The sequence below is a fragment of the Dendrobates tinctorius genome, unplaced genomic scaffold (genome assembly GCF_039654945.1).
Source record: "Dendrobates tinctorius isolate UK_male_01 unplaced genomic scaffold, ASM3965494v1 ptg000171l, whole genome shotgun sequence".
NCBI classification, from domain to species: domain Eukaryota; kingdom Metazoa; phylum Chordata; class Amphibia; order Anura; family Dendrobatidae; genus Dendrobates; species Dendrobates tinctorius.
In genome coordinates this window covers 4,283,066-4,299,995 of record NW_027361838.1, presented here as the reverse complement: position 1 = coordinate 4,299,995, position 16,930 = coordinate 4,283,066, and the positions used below count along the sequence as shown (strand labels likewise).

At 44.6% G+C, this 16,930-nt stretch overlaps 1 protein-coding gene across 2 annotated transcripts in view; it reads left to right on the top strand.

Annotated features, from left to right (window-relative positions):
- Positions 1-16,930, top strand: part of CABLES1 (Cdk5 and Abl enzyme substrate 1) — a 162,756-nt gene that overhangs the window by 35,426 nt on the left and 110,400 nt on the right. The window contains exon 1 of one of the 2 annotated variants that reach the window (XM_073550841.1): positions 13,299-14,057. The exons of the other annotated variant lie outside the window; for it this stretch is intronic. Coding sequence (XP_073406942.1) covers positions 13,348-14,057 — 710 coding nt within the window. The 5' untranslated portion in view covers positions 13,299-13,347. Of the gene's footprint in view, positions 1-13,298; positions 14,058-16,930 lie in introns of those variants that run through there. 2 annotated transcript variants of the gene reach the window in all.

Sequence of the window (16,930 nt, the reverse complement as noted above, 5' to 3'; positions counted from 1 at the left end):
CAAACCTCATGCGTTAAAGAGGTTATCTACTACTTTCTCATTGATGACCAGTCCTGAGGATAGGTCATCAATGTCTGATCGGTCGGGGACTGACACCCTGTTTCTCTGCCGATGAGCTGCTATCGGTATCGGCTGGAAGTACTCGCGAAGCTGATCACCTGGTAGTGGTCAAGGCTTGGTACCTCATACCCACCTTCAATTCAAATGATTAGGAGATGAATGTGTAGTACCCTGCGGTGGCCAATATGAGAAGATGGCTAGCTCCCCAAGTGAGTATATCTGTCCGACACAGCTTGTCGGCAGGGGTGTAGGGTGTTGGCCATCGACCAATCAGATATTGATGATCTATCTTAAGGAATCCGCAATGTGTGTATACCCTTACATCATCAAGTACAATGCCAAACATCAGATGGAGTGGTGTAAAGCACTCAGTCACAGGACTCTGAAGCAGTGTTAATGTGTTCTACAGAGTGATGGATCGCTCCTTTGGTAGTTTGATGAATGTGTCTTGGATTGGTTAATACCAGGAGAATGTTATCTGCCAGATTGCATAGTGCTAACTGTAAAGTTTTGTGGACGAGGGATAATGCTATGGGGCTATTTTTCAGGGGTTGGTCTAGGCCACTTGGTTCTAGGGAAGAAAATTCTTAATGTTTCAGCATATGAAGGCATTTTGGACAATAGTGAGACTCCAGCCCTGTGGGAACAATTTGTGAAACCCCTTTTTTGTTCCATCATGGGTATAGATCAGTGAAAGCAAGGTCCATAATGACATGATTGGGTGAGTTTGGTGTGGAAGAACATGACTAGCCACCAGAGCCTGAACTAATCCCCACTGAACACGTTTAATATGAACTAGAATGGAGATTGCGAGCAAGCCCCTCTCATCCAACATCCATGTCTGGCCTCACAAATGCATTCCTGGATGAATGGGCAAATATCCCCCCAGAAACTGTTAAAACGGAAAAAGAATGACCATCTTTATGTTGATGCCTATGGATTTAGCATGGGCTGTCGTAGAAGCTCCTGTAAGTGTAATGTGGAGGTGTTCTATTACTTTTGTCCACATAGTATGCAGTATCTTGGCACTTGGGAATGTTTCGTTTTTGCATTGCAGTCATCTGTAGAAGAAATGTATTACATTAAGACAAAAAAGATCACCAAAGCAGAAGCTGCTGCTTTTTAGCAAGTCTTCACTCTGGCCTACATTGTATGGTGGAGAATGTTAGGGGCAGGATTCAGAGGATTGTGATGAAACCAAAGTCGAGTTGTGGAGGTGAAATTGAGAATTGCACTAAAATGAAAGTGGGGATAACTAGATTTAGATGCGTTACATCCAAAAAAGAAGCCTGGATAGTAAAGTCCTACAAATTAGAATAGCGGATATTTCTGCATTGTGTAAATATTGGAGCTGAACAAAAAATTTTTAATTAAAATTCTCCGGCTTTTCAAAATTTTTCCAGTAAATTTGATTTCTTGATTTGCCAGTAGATTTTGATTTGACTTTGCCACAGATCGAAAGTATTCGGCTATGTGCACACGCTGCGGATTCACCCGCGGATTTGTATCTGCGGATCTGCAGGTAAAACCGCAGCTAAAGTGACCTGCGGTTTTACCTGCAGATTGGCCAGCGATTTTCCCCTGCGGTTTAACACCTGGACAATGGAATAGGTGGCAAACCGCAGCGGAATCCGCAGAATTGACATGTCAATTCTTTCTGTGGTTTCAAAACCGCAGCTTTTCCGCAGTGGTAAAACCGCAGCATGTGCACTGCAGAATATAAATCCCATAGACTTACATTGTACTGTACACTGCAGAACTGCGGATCCGCAGAGGCCAAATCCGCAGCAGAATCCGCAGCGTGTGCACATAGCCTTCCAAAGCTTTCAACTGCCCTGAAAATGTGCATGAAATGGAGGTCTCCCAGTACTGTATGCAAGCCCATTCAAACTGTTTAACACATGCTGCTTTAGTAATGTCAGTGTGACCTCTGCAAATATAGCTATAAGTGAACCAATAGTAAAGGGTGGTAACCAGCAACCTGTTCCTCATACTAATCTTTACTACTGTGCTATCACATACTATATGTCCCATGTGCTGTGACATCCGATCACTATGCAGATTCACCAGAAGTGGCTGCTGTATTCCTTGCCTCTGCATTTTATACAGGCTTTGATAGTTCATCCTGATTGCTATACCATGTGATGTGATGTGATAGCTGCAGCTTATCATGGGGAAGCCCATCTGTTCACACCTGAGGATAGGTAGTCCTTCTCTGGCTTATGCAGTGTATAAAATTATGGGGCCACTTTAGGCAATTCGCATGAATCAAATTGTTTGAACTAGCTCAGTTCATTAACTTCTAACATTTCTACACGAATCCTATTTGCAGCAAATCGCTTCGCTCCTCTCAGGATTTAGATTCCATGCCTAAATCTAAAGGAGGATTTATAACCATTTAGCTAACAAATAAATTGGGTATTTCATTCTGTGGGGGAAAAAAAGGCAGGATTAGCTACAGATTAGTATTTTTGTACTGTGGACTCATTTATATCTGCATCTGCATGCCAAAATTTGGTTAGAAAAAAATCAAAGTTTTAGCTGACACGCATTATGGTCAAAATCAAGAACTGTTTTTCCTTTTTGCAAATCATGAATGCATGAACCTACCCAAAAGAGTGGTTCCCACAGATTTTTTTTTTTAGGAGTTTTGTGAATGGATCCTTCGAAAACTACTTCAAAACTGTTTGGTAAATTCTTCATGTTAATTTATCTTTTAACCCTTTAACGACCGCCGATACGTGTTTTAACGGCGGAAGTTCAGGCTACTTATTCCTCAGGTTATATCCCCCCCCCAGTGTCAGAAAATCTCTAGGGCCTCGGCTACCGGGGGCAGCTGAGACCCCGGAGAACTGGATTCGGGTTAGTTTTTACCAACTCCAGTGAAGTCCGATTTCCCATTTATTTCTCTCTCCACTGATATGGTCTAGCACATCAGAGGAGAAAGAAATAGGGTCCTCCGAGCCCCCCTGGAATCTGCAGTGTCCCCTGGCCCTCGGCGTCTTCTTCTCCAGGAAGAAAATGGTGGGTGCATGCACAGTGCGCCCGCCGAGATCTGCCGGCCAGCACCCAGCAACAATAGGAGATTTCTCCTATTGGTTCATTTTGATCACTGTGATAGGGTCTATCACGGTGATCAAAATAAAAAAAATAGTAAATCAAACCCCCCACCCCCTTAACACCCCGTTAGTTGGGTAAAAATAATAAAATAAAAAAATGTATTTTTTTTTTTATTTTTCCTTTGGGGTTAGGGTTGTGGTGTTGGGGTTAGGGTTGGGATTAGCGTTAGGGGTGTGTTGGGTTTGGAGTTAGAATTGGGGGGGTTCCACTGTTTAGGTTCATCAGGGGGTCTCCAAATGCAACATGGCGCCCTCCATTGATTCCAGCCAATTTTCCGTTCAAAAAGTCAAATGGTGCTCCTTCCCGTCTGAGTCCTGCCATGCGCCCAAACACTGGCTTCCCCCCACGTACGGGGTATCTGCATACTCAGGAAAAATTGCACAACAAATTTTGTGGTCCATTTTATCCTGATACCCTTGTGAAAATAAAAAAATTTGGTTCTGAAGTAAATTTTTTGTGAAAAAGTAATGTTCATTTTTTTCCTTCCACATTGCTTTAGTTCTCGTGAAGCACCTGAAGGGTTAATAAACTTCTTGAATGTGGTTTTGAACACCTTGAGGGGTGCAGTTTTTAGAATGGTGTCACTTTTGTATATTTTCTGTTATATTGACCCAACAAACTGACTTCAAATGTGAGGTGGTCCCTAAAAAATTGGTTTTGCAAATTTTGTTGAAAAAATGAGAAATCGCTGGTCAACTTCTAACACTTGTAACGTAAAAAAAAAATTGTTTCCAAAATTGTGCTGATGTAAATTAGACATGTGGGAATGTTATGTGACACCACTCACTTATTTAAGGGCACAAACGTTAAAAGTTTGAAAATTGCAAAAAATGTTTAATTTTTGCCAAATTTCCGTTTTTTCATAAATAAACGCAAGTCATATCGAAGAAATTTTACCAGTAACGTAAAGTGCAATATGTCACGAAAAATCATTCTCAGAATCACTGGGATCCGTTAAAGCATTCCAGAGCTATAACCTCATAAAGTGACAATGGTCAGAATTGTAAAAATTGGCTTGGTCATTAAGTATCAAATTGGCTCTGTCACTAAGGGGTTAATTCATTTTCTATTTTCGATTATCAGACAAGGCTGTACCATTTTAAATTACAGAATAAAAAGAAAGGGTTTAGGATGTAATTTCCAATTGCATCATTAATAAGGACCCAACACTCAATCCCTCCCCTAAATCGAACATCAACAAACCAGAGAAAATTTCCCTCTTTGTCTCAAATACGTATAGGAGTACATTTATTTAAAACTAGAGTTGTTAAGAAAGAGTATTTACAATCAAATTTCCATCTCTAGGTTTGAGAGTAACTCTGGAGTGGACAACCAAGAACCTCATATCCTGTCAAATTTACACATCAAGTTAAGTTTACAATACATACCCTTTCTATGGGAAATCCACTTTGAAGTTCATATGAGTAATATTTGAGGTTTTGTTTTTGTTTTGCCTTTTTCCCCTGAAGTGTTTTTGAAAAAAGTGCATGTCACTTCTTTGAAGCTGATCCTGGTGAAATTGGCTCCAAACAAGTTACGGTAATTTAAAACTAAAATGCTGCAAAAACTCTTCCAAAACCCTTTAAAACCATTTCAGAAAATACTCTGGGAAGATAAAAACTCTCCCTAAAATAAGAAGCACTCTCTAATTTTCGATTTGAAAAATGTTGTAATTTGTGAAAGCTTTAAAATTTCTGGACCTTTGTTTGCAGGGGCACATTTATTGTAGAACTGGAATGGGCCTTCTCACAAAGTTGGAAGCATACCACTGTCCAAAATGTCTTCATATGATGAACATTAAGATGGACCTAGGCCAGCACCAGAACAACCAGCCCTTACTATTAACCATCCTCCATGAATTGTTCAGTAGGCACAATGCATTTCAGCAAGTAGTGTTTTCTGGGCATCAGCCAAACCTAGATCTGTCCATTAGACTACAAGATAGTGAATCATGTTGTCTCACTTAGGAGAACATATTTCCACTGCTCCAGACGTTGCATTTGGAGATCTTAGAATTGTGTACATCTCCAGTCTGAGAGCTGAAACCTGTGTGTTTGCATGGTCGAAAGCATTAATACTACTCCTCAATTCCACTATGTAATATAAGAACATTTATAGTTAAAAAGTACTCATCATTTTATTTTTTCTATAAATCAATAGTACACATGAAAGCAAGAAACATAATTCAGTGAAGGAAATAATAATTTGATCCCTTGCTGATTTTGTAAGTTTGCCCACTGACAAAGATGTGACCAGTCTATAAATTTTAAGGGTAGGTTAATTTTATCATTGAGAGATAGCATATCAAAAATAAAATCCAGAAAATCACATTGTATAAATCATATAAATGTATTTGCATTTTGCAGTGAGAAATAAGTATTTGATCCCCTACCAACCATTAAAAGTTTTGGCTCCTACAGACAAGTTAGACGCTCCTAATCAACTCGTTACCTGCATTAAAGACAGCTGTCTTACATAGTCACCTTTATAAAAGACTCCTGTCCACAGACTCCATTAATCAGTCAGACTCTAACCTCTACAACATGGGCAATATCCCCAAGTGAGTATATCCGTCCGACACAGCTGATATTCTATCTCTCAATGATAAAATTAACCTACCCTTAAAATTTATAGACTTGTCATGTCTTTGTCAGTGGGCAAACTTACAAAATTAGCAAGGGATCAAATAATTATTTCCATCACTGTATTATGTTTCTTATTTTCATGTGTACTAGCCAGAATCCTACTCCGCACTGATGAGGGGCAACACCCCGAAACATCTGTCTGTGGATGGATACCTGGCCTTGGTATTTCCCTTGTCATATCTGTAAACTCGTAAAGAGCTGGATATTGACTTAAAGGGCCACTTAATATGGTGGTAATGGTGGTTTTCGAAAGGAGCCACTTCTTGGCTGGGTCCTTCCCTAGAGGAAGATCTGGCTAGTCCCGTGTTTGAGACTCTTAAATGAGGCTCCACGGACTTTATTTGCATATTCGTATTTCCCAGGGAGCGATGCACCTAGGATTTCACTGATTGAGCGCCTTTGCTGGCTGCCGCAGTGTTTTCTTTGACTGGTCTCCCTGAGGTCAGTTATTGTTTCGTGATGATAGTCACCTTTATAAAAGACTCCTGTCCACAGACTCCATTAATCAGTCAGACTCTAACCTCTACAACATGGGCAAGATCCCCAAGTGAGTATATCCGTCCGACACAGCTGATATTCTATCTCTCAATGATAAAATTAACCTACCCTTAAAATTTATAGACTTGTCATGTCTTTGTCAGTGGGCAAACTTACAAAATTAGCAAGGGATCAAATAATTATTTCCGTCACTGTATTATGTTTCTTATTTTCATGTGTACTATTGATTTATAGAAACCTGTGCAGCCGCTGGCTTGGCACAACACTCGCTCACAATCCTGACAGGCTGAGAGGACCCTGTCACTGCATCAGTGAAACAGAACCTTGCCAGTCCGAGAGGTCTGCCACCAGTTCGTCGTTAGATATAAGTCCGGTTCATTAACGGAATTATGTCGGGCCAGAAACCAGCCTGGATAGCATGTGAAGTTAAACCATGGATGTGTAGATTCATGGATCGAGATAAAAGAGCAGTCCAAGGATAAATTAGATATATAATCACTTTAAGGGAACACTAGATAAAATGCTGTATACACAATGGTTATACATACCGTATATACTCGTGTATAAGCCGAGATTTTCAGCCCATTTTTTTGGGCTGAAAGTCCCCCTCTCGGCTTATACACGAGTCATATACCGGGGGGGATCGGCGGGGGTGTCAGATCATACTCGCCCTTCTCTGCAGCTCCCCTGCTTGTTACATGTTGTCGGCGCTTCTCTCTTCCTGCTTCAGCTGTCAAATGGCACCCGCTCATTAAATATGCGCATATTTAATGAGTGGGTGCCACGTGACCGCTGAAGCAGGAAGAGAGAAGTGCCGACAACATGGAACAAGCAGGGGAGCTGCAGAGACAAGCGCCAGGACCCGGTGAGTATGAAGGGGGGGTTGGGAGGCATATTCACCTGTCCCTGCGCTCTGCTGTCTTGCGTCCTCTGCAGTGACATTCAGGTCAGAGAGCGCTATCGCTCTCTGCCTGCACAGTCACTGCAGAGCGCAACGCTGATGAGCAGGGGGCAGCGACTGAGGTGAGTATACAGGTTTTTGTTTTTTTTTTGTAAGGGAGGCAGTGGCAGCAGCAACATGATGGGGCCACTCACTGTGCAGCATAACAGGGGCCATTCACTGTGCAAATAACTGGGGCCACTCACTGTGCAGCATAACAGGGGCCACTCACTGTGCATGATAACTGGGGCCACTCACTGTGCATGATAACTGGGGCCACTCACTGTGCATGATAACTGGGGCCACTCACTGTGCATGATAACTGGGGCCACTCACTGTGCATGATAACTGGGGCCACTCACTGTGCATGATAACTGGGGCCACTCACTGTGCATGATAACTGGGGCCACTCACTGTGCATGATAACTGGGGCCACTCACTGTGCATGATAACTGGGGCCACTCACTGTGCATGATAACTGGGGCCACTCACTGTGCATGATAACTGGGGCCACTCACTGTGCATGATAACTGGGGCCACTCACTGTGCATGATAACTGGGGCCACTCACTGTGCATGATAACTGGGGCCACTCACTGTGCAGCAAAGCTGTGGCCACTCACTGTGCATGATAACTGGGGCCACTCACTGTGCATGATAACTGGGGCCACTCACTGTGCATGATAACTGGGGCCACTCACTGTGCATGATAACTGGGGCCACTCACTGTGCATGATAACTGGGGCCACTCACTGTGCATGATAACTGGGGCCACTCACTGTGCATGATAACTGGGGCCACTCACTGTGCATGATAACTGGGGCCACTCACTGTGCATGATAACTGGGGCCACTCACTGTGCATGATAACTGGGGCCACTCACTGTGCATGATAACTGGGGCCACTCACTGTGCATGATAACTGGGGCCACTCACTGTGCATGATAACTGGGGCCACTCACTGTGCATGATAACTGGGGCCACTCACTGTGCATGATAACTGGGGCCACTCACTGTGCATGATAACTGGGGCCACTCACTGTGCATGATAACTGGGGCCACTCACTGTGCATGATAACTGGGGCCACTCACTGTGCATGATAACTGGGGCCACTCACTGTGCATGATAACTGGGGCCACTCACTGTGCATGATAACTGGGGCCACTCACTGTGCATGATAACTGGGGCCACTCACTGTGCATGATAACTGGGGCCACTCACTGTGCATGATAACTGGGGCCACTCACTGTGCATGATAACTGGGGCCACTCACTGTGCATGATAACTGGGGCCACTCACTGTGCATGATAACTGGGGCCACTCACTGTGCATGATAACTGGGGCCACTCACTGTGCATGATAACTGGGGCCACTCACTGTGCATGATAACTGGGGCCACTCACTGTGCATGATAACTGGGGCCACTCACTGTGCATGATAACTGGGGCCACTCACTGTGCATGATAACTGGGGCCACTCACTGTGCATGATAACTGGGGCCACTCACTGTGCATGATAACTGGGGCCACTCACTGTGCATGATAACTGGGGCCACTCACTGTGCATGATAACTGGGGCCACTCACTGTGCATGATAACTGGGGCCACTCACTGTGCATGATAACTGGGGCCACTCACTGTGCACATAACTGGGGCCACGCACTGTGCACATAACTGGGGCCATTCACTGTGCATCCTAATTGGGGCCACTCACTGTGCACCCTCGGCTTATACACGAGTCAGTAAGTTTTCCCAGTTTTTTGTGGCAAAATTAGGGGGGTCGGCTTATACTCGGGTCGGCTTATACTCGAGTATATACGGTATATAAAAGTCAGATATGCAAATACAGGCAGTAGTACAAAAGGTATAAGCAAATGAAACATGTCAGTTAACTGGCTTTGTTTGGTGAGCTGGACCACATGGGAGGTGTGGGGTGCCAGCTGTTTCCGGTTTCTTCCAACACGACGCCCATCATGAACCTTCCCCCTAAAGAAGTGTACCAAAGGCCACATAGCATCACAGGATCACTTAATCCCTTGGTCAGTCACTTCCTTTCCCGCCCCAGGATGGCTTTAGTTCCTATCCCTTGTACTCTTGGTAGCTGAAACTCTAAAACATATGATGTATCATACATTTTCAACGGAAGGGCATAGGGTGGCGATTTTGGCACCATCGGATACAGCTGGGCCCTCTTTAAGCTCGGAGACCAAACATGGTTTCGATACATGGCTTCTACTAGCTATTCGACGTATATCCTCTCCCTGGGCTACTAAAACGGACTGAGACGCTGGCAGGCATTCTGCCCGTTCCAGAGATCTTGAACATTTAACCGGTATATGGCTTGAACGTACGATAACTCCATAATCTCCTTATGAAATTATGGTTCCAAAGAGACTGGAGAAATTGTTTGAAGCAGTTCAGCCTGGGCTCTCTGCAGTAGTTCATCCTGCCAGGAGTGCCTTGGTACCAGCTAGGCTGCTGGAAGTGTTAATTTATCTTTTTTGATCAGCTATAGCTGAGCCAGGTGTCCTGTCTTTAGCTTTGAAAGAGAAATGTAATCTTAGCCCGAATATGTTAGTCGATTTGGCGTGCAATTAACCCCCCCTCCCCATATTCTTCACAGTCTCCACAGCCATCACCCATACTTTCCCCTCCTCATGCATATTATGTACCCCATAGCATGCCAACGTACAGTATGATCTCCCTAATGTCCCCCCCCCCCCCTCCACACACAAGATGACTGCTGAAAGTCGCTTTGGATAAGTCTCTATAAGCTTTCCATAGCTTGCTACTGCGATTTTTGCCCATTCCTCAAGGCAAAAGTGCTCCAGCTTTTTTACGTTAGATGGTTTCCTCTGGTGAAGGTGAATAGCAATCTTCAAGTCTGACCACAGTTTCCAATTGAATTAAGGGCTGGCCATTCCAAAACATTTATACGTTTCACCTTAAAACACTCAAGTGTTGCTTTAGCAGTATGCTTTTGGTCATTGTGTTGTTGGAAGGTGAACCTCCGTCCCAGTCTCCAATTACTGACAGACTGAAATATGTTTTGCTCAAGAATATCCCTGTATTCTGCACCAATCATCTTCCCCACAACTTGGACAGTTTTCCCTGTCCCTGCTGCCGAAAAACATCCCCATAGCATGATGCTGCAACCACCAGGGTGTTCTTGGGGTGATGAGCAGTTTTGATTTGGCGCCAGACATAGCGTTTTCCTTGTTGACCAAAAAGTTAAATTCTGGTTTCATCCGACCATAGCACCTTCCTTCATACGTTTGCGGAATCTCCCTCATGTCTTTTGGCAAACTCACACACAAAAATTGTTAGGCTTGTTATAAGTAAAGGCTTTATTCTGCCCACTCTTCCATAAAGGCCACCTCTATGGATAATACTGCTTATTCTGCTCATATGGACAGCTTCTCCAGTATCTGCTTGGGAACTCTGCAGCTCCTTCAGGGTTACCTTTGGTCTCTGTGCTGCCTCTTTGATAAATGCCCTCCTTGCCCAGGCTGATAGTTTTGGTGGGTGGCCCTCTCTTGGCAGTTTTGTTGTGGTCCCATATTCTTTCCATTTGATGAGAGTGGGATATTTTTTGTAACCCAACCAAGACTTGTACTTCTCATAAACGTTGTCCCTGACTTGTTTGGAGATCTCCTTGGTCTTCATGGTGGTGTTTGGTCAGTGGTGCTTCTTACTTAATAGTGGTGCAGCCTCTTTGCCTTTCAGAAAAGGTGTGTGTATATACTGACAGACCGTTTGACACTTAAGGGCCTTTTAAACATAGCGATATCGCTAAAGCGTCACTGATTTTGTGACGCAACAGCGATATCGGTAGCAATCTCGCTACATGTGACACTTACCTCCGACCGGCCTCCCCGCTGGCAATCGTTGATCGCGCGAGATCGTCCTGGTCCATTTCTCGTCGTCGGCTTCCTGCTGGTGCCGACGAGTGACTCCATGGACGCGGGAAGAAGTCGTCACCAGAGCTGCCGTCTGACAGGTACATAACGACCGCCGACCGCTGCTGCGTCGCTGGTGAGATCCTACTGTTTGGCAGCTCTCTAGCGACCATTTAGCGATGCACCAGCGATCCTGACTGGGTCGTATCGTTGTCGGGATCGCTGGTGCATCGCTAAATGTAATGGGACCTTTAGATTGCACACAGGTGGACTTCCTTTCACTAAGCATGGGACTTAGGAAGGTACTTGCTTGCACCAGAAATTTTTAGGCACTTCATTGCAAAAGGGGTGAATACATATGCACATGCCAATTTTTAGTTATTTGATTCCATAAATTTAATGTATGCCTATATTTTTCTTACTTCACCAACTTAGACCATTTAGTGCTGATGCATCACACACAAATCGGATAAAAAAAATATTTATACATAGGTTGTAATGTAACAAAATGGGTAAACCGCCAAGGTAGGTGAGGGTGAATACTTTTTCAAGCCACTGTATCATCATGCCTGTCAATAACTCCCATACAATTAGATCAGGTGGGCTGCACAGCTCATTCTCCACGAAGTCACTGAGTCACTGATCCCCTTTGCTCCCAGCCTCACTGGGCCAGATTGGCTCGGCTATTCTTCAGCAGAGATCTGCAGTATATGTGTAACCAGGGCCACATGTGCTAATGCATGCAGTCCTATGATCTCCTGTACTTGCATAGGGTTCTTCTTGGTGCCCCAGTTTGTAAGAACTTTCCAAATATATACTGTTAGATAAAACTTGCAGTACTCTAATAACATGTGTTGTCTTTCACCCTGTCTGAGGGAGAAAAAATATGAGCTCAACAGGATGCAAAGAGCAACATTCTGTGTACTCCACTGAAGTATATGTCGGCGCAAGTGAATCGGGAAACTATGTGACGTTAGAAAAATATTCAGAATTGGGAGTCCTCAGTGGTTGATACCTTTTTAATGGCTAACTGATGGTAACACATTGCAAGCTTTCGAGACTACTCAGGTCTCTTCATCAGGCAAAGACTACTACAACATCTGAAGAATCACATATATATGCACAACACAGCACAGAAAAAATGCAATAGATAAGACAAGTGACGTGAAGCAGACTTATCATTATGGGATAGGGAGAAACATAAATATTGGACTAATTCATAGATAAGGAGTCTGGATGTTTTATTGTCCTCTGATTGGTGTCTCCTAATGTGTTGTGATGCCCCCACAAGGTCTTAGAAAATTCCTTACTTGATGTAAAAAGACATAAATCCATGCAACACATTCATTCCAGCACTGAGAGTGTCAAAGGTCGTCATAAATTTATACTCCCAAACCCTCCTGTCTCTCTGAGATGTGAAGTTACTTTTCAATACCAGTAATTTCATATCCATGTTGCTGTGATCAGGCGTACAAAAATGTTTTGCCACAGGTAGATCCATTCTTTTTTCTCTTACTGTGTGACGATGAGCATTCATCCTTGTTCTAAGCTTTTGCCCTGTCTCCCCCACATACAGACCCCCTGTTGGACATTTAGTACAAATAATTAAGTACACCACATTAATAGTCTGGAAAGCTTGCAATGTGTTACCATCTTTTCAGTTAGCCATTAAAAGGTATCAATCACTGAGGATTCTCAATTCTGAATATTTTTCTATATACTGGCTAACACGGTACAAAGATATCTTTCCTGTATGTGAAGATAGAGACAAGTACGGATCAGCGCTTTTACATTTTACTACTCTTTGGGTCCAACCTCATTGGTGTTGTTTTATGTTCTAGCTCTATGTATGTTACTGAAGAATGTTTTATAGGGGTACAGTGTCTTTCTGAATAGTCCTGTTTTACACAAGAGAAGGCACATGCTCAACCAGGGGAGGGGAAGACTGTTTTGCCAATGCAGATGTTTTTCAATGTAGTACCTAAAATGCTCACTAGGGGGAGCAGTTGATCTGTAAAAAGCCACATTTGGCAGTAAATTGGGGAGATCCATCCCATTATTGCACACGTGCAGTAGACATAAACAGGGGAGGGGAACAGAGGAAGCATGTCATCTGTGATCCCGCCCAACACCCAGCAATAACAAGCAGTGCCTTGCTGCTGCTGTGTGCGCTGTTCTTTGGCGTGCATGCTCGTGCTCTGCTGCTATGAAGCAATCCTGCAGCCTTCACTGATCTTTTCTAATACACCAACCATGGCCACTGCCACCAGCAGTAAAAGCAGTATCAATGGGATGATAGGGGGGTCAATGCAGTCTCCTGGCTCATATAGTCTGGATCATATTAGAAGGCAACAGCGCATGGATCCTCGCAGGAGACAGGCTGCCCTTTCCTTCCTCACCAACATCTCACTGGATGGGCGACCCCTGCAGGCTAATGGTGCAACAAGGGAGAGCACTGCATGTGCAGTAAGCAGAATCCGACAGACTTTCCAGCTTGCAGAAAAAGAAGCCATGCATAATACATCTCTTAATGCATTGCCTGCAAATAATCATCAACTCCTTACACAACACAGCAAGACAGGAGTGACCTCACCATCAGGACCATTGCCTTGTGCGTTGGGTGGGAGGCAGGAGATGATGATGGAGCAGGGGAAGAAACACCACTTAAGTGAGTATGATGAGGAAGAGGAGGAGGATGCTTTTACCAGCCATGCTCCAGTACCAGCATCTGCAGGGATCCCTGTCCCAGTACCTTGTGCAGGGAGCAGGGGCCGCCTGAACTCTCTTACCTCTGCCATTCTACCTGCTGCGTTCTGCAGGACTTCTGCCCCCATTTTCAGCTGCAGTGACCAAATGCAATGTGGAGGCGGTAGTGCCTTTGAAATACAGAGATCACGGTAAGGAATGTGTTACAAAAATGTGTGTGTTTATGTACAGGACACTTGTTATATTAAAGGGGTTGTCCACTATCCGAAAAGTAGGCCCCAAAATGCCTAAAATAATAATGATTTTTATTTTTACAGAGCGAACAAATTGTGCAGCACTTTACCATTCAGAGATGGCAAACTCAGTAGGTACTCGCCCTCCCTCGGTCTAGCGGTACTCACCCTCCCTGGGTCCAACGCCGCTGCTCTGGTGTTTTGGTTGCAGCGGTGTCACCACTGCTGATCTCGGTATTCAGGCACTTAGCTCAGCAGCACATGGTGTCAAGCTCGGCACAACTGCTGAGCTCAGTCACTGACTGTGTGTGGTTGACCTGTCACCGCTGCGGCCAAAAACCCCGGGATCAAAGCAACAGCAGGGCTGGACCAAGGGAGAGCAAGTAACTCCTGAGTTTAGTTTAGGTAATTTACATTTTGTGGCCCTCTTTCCTAAAAGCAGACAAGACATTTGATGTTGCTACCGTAACACTATTTTGTTAGTGGATGTTCGATACGGCTCGTTTTCAAATTTGGCAATATCCGGCGCCAATGTGCATGCTGTATCACTTGCAGAATCAATAAGATAGGCATTGTGCACCGGTGTTTTTAGCATAGGACACATTCACAATACTTGTGAAACAACCACACGTCCTGGCAGGTGCGTACATGTGTGATGTCCGCGCCACTCCAGTCCGCATCAACAACCACAGTAACATCTGTTATTCTGATGTACACATGGAGATCCAAAACTTGATGTGATCCCTGCCCAGCTTCCTCTGTCATACATCTTAAAGGCTGTGGGCGAGAGGAGTGAGATGCGTCTAATATGTTAAGGGGCACATGATATTTAAGGAATCAGTCACATCTTACAACCGGCTTACGCCTCCACCAGAAACGTTACACCAGTCTGGATTAACGTTTCTGGAGTATGGTATGCCACAACGTTTTGCGAATTTTGTCTGTCCAGTCCAAACTCCAACCACTTTGGTGCAGTTGTCCAAAACTGCAGTGAAAATGCCAAAAGTCGCGTAATTTTGGAGCAATTTTGTGACATTGGCATTTCACACCCGAAAACTGTCAAACAGATTCATGAATCGAGCCCTGTGTCTTCATCCATTATATATACAAGATAGGACTGATATGGCTTACCACACACCTTGAAGGCATTGTCTAGGATTAGAAAAACATGTCTGCCTTCTTCCAAAACCCCACCATACTGCTGCAGGTGCTGAGGATGTCGTCACGGATCAGAGACAGACCAAGAGTTAAAGGGTTTATTTACAGGGAATATACTCTCCACGCAGGGAGAAGCAGTGGTCGATTAAATGTGACAGAGTAAACCATATAAACAGCAAAATAGATTAAAGAAAGCTATTAAACAGTTATGCAGCGTTGAAACGGTTAAACAAATTATTATAACTTATTAGTCCAGGGAAAGCTTGATTGAAGGGTCTCTTTCTCCCACGTTGGCACTGACAACAGCGGCGCTTGCAGTCTCTATAGTCTCTCCTCTGGATGACCTGGGACCCCAGGGGTTACAGTAAGGAATAGGGAGATTAAGCGGAACTGTTTCCCCTGCTCTAAGTCTCTTTATGAAACTCCGACTGTCTTTTCACAGGAACGTTATTGCGCTTACTGAGAAGTCTCTCTGCCACACTCAGGGGCTCCACCACACTCAGGGGCTCCAGCCTGTCACCAGGATTGCGCGCTTGGGTTATTGTCTCTGTACTGTCAGGGGGGAAGTCTCCTCTGGTCACGGAGGCTACCGAGTCCACGTACTCACATACAGCGTTCACTATGTCTCGTACTACAGTCCCAGTCCTCTGACGGGAGTTCTCTCTCTCTCTGGGCGCGCGGTGCTGCAGCCTGCTTTCTCTCTAGTGCGCTCTCCTCTGTCTCTGGTGCACTCTCCTTTTGCGCGCTCTGCCTGCACAGCTTCCAGTCCACCGCCCCTTCTCTTCCCTCACTGCCCCTTACAACAGTCATATGGTCCAGTCAGTCCAGGGCAGAAAGTCTCCCCCCGACCACCCTGCTGTCTGGCTAGGTGGTTCCGGATACGGAGCAGAAAAGGTATCCCCTTTTTGACTCTTCTTCCTCTTCACTCCATTACAATTGCAGCTAATCATTCTCAGTAGAGCTGACCTACAACACCAGATATCACCTGGGGAAAGGTAAATCTGTTTCCAGAATATAGCAGGAGGGTTATTCTATTTCTGGACAACCCTTTTATAGAGAGTCCATCATGAATTTGCGTGGGGTTCTTCCCACACACCCCAAAGGCGACAGTGCCAATAATGTCTTTAAAGTGCTGCGGAATATGATGGCGCTATATAATCAAAGCATAATAAATTCCTAATGTCTATTTTATTAAATACTTTTATTTTTCTTGACATGGCTGTACTGGAGAATGTCTCCTTAGGACTTTGTGGTGTGCCAGTCTTCTGTTAGTACTCCTAAAAATTGTGTAAGGCCGGGGTCACACTTGTGAGAAACTTGCACGAGTCTCGCGTCTCAATACCTGGCACTGCCGCCGAGACTCGGGACCGGAGTGTGCGGCTGCATGTATTTCTATGTAGCTGAGCGCTCCGGTTCGAGTGTCGGCAGCAGGGCCGGGTACTAAGACGCGAGACTCGTGCGAGTTTCTTGCAAGTGTGACCCCGGCCTAAAAGAAAAAAAAAGCTGGCTGGGTGTTAGTAGTTAGGTGTGTGTCTTTGCACCCTCTGCTCTAAAACCGTCCAGTCAGTGCGGCCAGTGTTAAAGAGAATCTTTTACCTGATTTCTGCTTCCCCATCTGAGAGCAGCATAATGTGGGGCCAGAGACCTTGATTCCTGCAATGTGTCACTTACTG